General features: G+C 30.9%; 1 protein-coding gene across 1 annotated transcript; it reads left to right on the plus strand.

The window, feature by feature from the left end:
* The first annotated feature begins 213 nt into the window (after window positions 1-213).
* Window positions 214-588, plus strand: LOC147394539 (uncharacterized). The gene has a single exon (XM_086453308.1). It carries the CDS (start codon window positions 214-216, stop codon window positions 586-588), a length of 375 nt encoding a protein of 124 aa, XP_086309434.1.
* The last annotated feature ends 1661 nt before the right edge of the window (window positions 589-2249 follow it).

Here is a 2249-nt window from a genome sequence, read left to right on the forward strand (position 1 = left end):
GAAGAGAACTTTGGAATAATATGAAGCAGTGGTATTCAAATCATCCATGGATATTGATGGGAGATTTTAATATGGTTAGATTTCAAGATGAAAAAGTTGGAGGAAGACCAGTGTCCTATAGGGCTATGAGTGAGTTCAATAATTGTATTGATACTAGTTGTCTTCAGGATTTGAAAATTTGTTGATAGTTGGTTTTCCTGGACCAATAAAGCAATGTGTAGTCGTCGGATTGCTAGTAGGCTGGATAGAGCACTTACAAATTTAGATTGGCTGTCTAAATTTCTGTTTATGAAACTTTGCTATTTTCAGGAGGGAGTTTCGGATCATGCACCTATGAAATTCACGTTCTCAGATGGTCATGGTAGAAATCCGAAAAATTTTAAATTCTTTAATTTGTGGGTTGGTCAACTAGGGATCAAAGAATTGGTAGAGGAAACATGGAGAATATTAGTTGAGGGTAATCCGATGTACAGAGTTACAAACAAACTGAAAGCAGTTAAGAATGCATTGAGAACTTGGAATAGAGATGTTTTTGGGCAGATAAATGAAAGGAAGGAAGTAGCCAGGTTGCAGTTGAATGAAATCTAGAGGGAACATAAAGAAAATAAGATAGATGAATATTTGGTTATTAAGGAACAGGAGGCACTGAAGAAGTACAATGAAGAAATTGAAGTTGAAGAAAATTTTTATAGACAGAAGTCTCGGGTTCAATGGTTGAAAGAAGGAGACAGGAACACCAGATTTTTCTATAGTACCACGGTCTCTAATGCTACGCTTAATGCCATCACAGAACTTGAAAAATAAGATGGAACGATCCTTCGAGATGAAAAAAGCATTGCTATAATGGGCGGCAGAATATTTTCAAAGTACATACAAAAGCCATGACAATACTATAAGTTGAATTTTTCCTCTTTTTAAATGAGTGTCGGATGAACACATTGAAATTCTTAATTGCCCAGTAACATGTGAAGAAATTAAAAAAGTTGTATTTGAATCGCCAAGGAACAAAGCCCCAAGACCGGTGGATTTGGGGTAGAATTCTATACAACTTTTTGGGATTTGGTTGTTAAAGACTCCTGTGATGCTATTTTGAATGTTATTCAAAGTGGGAAAGTGCTTGAAGAATTGACACTATTCTTTGTTCAATTGAAATAGTAAAACACTTGTGTTACAAATGTGGTATGATTTTAATCTCTACTGAGGGTTGTTTTACTCATATGATTTTAGGTTCACTTATTATTATTTTTATCTGAATTTTTTAAAGGAATCATTTTCATTAAAAAAAAATATAGGTTTTTTTTTTTCATAATTTTTTTTAAATATTTTTTTTTTTCAGATCTGAAACCTTAGTTTTGGATTGCCAATTTGATAATCCATTTGAGTTCAATGATCCTTAGTAAGATTTCAAATCTTACTAAGTTAGTAGGAAAAATGTTTCTCTAAAATATTTTACTATTTTTGACTAACCTTGGGCTCCCCTTGTGGCATCCAAAGACATGATCGGATGCTTCAATATTGTTGAGAAAAAGAGTAAATGAACTTTAGAAAAATAAATCCCCAAAAAAATTATTTTTCACCGTTGTATTTCAATTTTAAGTTTGAGAGTTATTTGGAAGTTTGGTAATTTTCAAAAAATTACATCAAGGTAAAAAAAAAAAAAATTGTTTCTTGAATTTTATTTTTTTGATTTGAGGCTTTTAATGAAATTTAGAGTGTTGGACTGGTGATGTGGTTATCCATATGAGTAAAAAGGACCCTTAGTAAAGATTAAAATCTTATTACGTTAGTAAGACAAGTGTTTTGCTATTTCAATTAAAAATGTCGGTGTTTGGATTTGAATTTAATTAATAAATAGTATAAGGATTGTAAACAAAATTAAGATGTAGGGACTGGTGCAAAAATATTCGAAACAATCTTCCAATAGGATTACGCAGTCACTATGCGTCAACAATAAGCCCGTCAACAAAATCCCACTCTAAATTTTTTATTATCTGTTTTAACATTTTTATTTTTACTATTTTTTCCTTTTTTCACTCCCTTTTTACATTTGTTTTTTCCTTTCTTTTCTTTGTGAAACATTTCTCTTTTTTATTTGGACGTTTTCTTTATTTATTTTTATTTCAAAATCCCCTTTTCTTATTTGTTTCCACGTTCTTTTGTTTTGAACTTTTTTTTATTCTTAAAAAAAAAGGGAATGATCCCATGCTTGTTGCAATTCGATAGCCTTTTGTTTAATTTTAATTTGATTG

The sequence above is a fragment of the Akebia trifoliata genome, chromosome 9 (assembly GCF_017979445.1).
Source record: "Akebia trifoliata isolate Shusen 1 chromosome 9, ASM1797944v1, whole genome shotgun sequence".
Lineage (NCBI taxonomy): Eukaryota > Viridiplantae > Streptophyta > Magnoliopsida > Ranunculales > Lardizabalaceae > Akebia > Akebia trifoliata.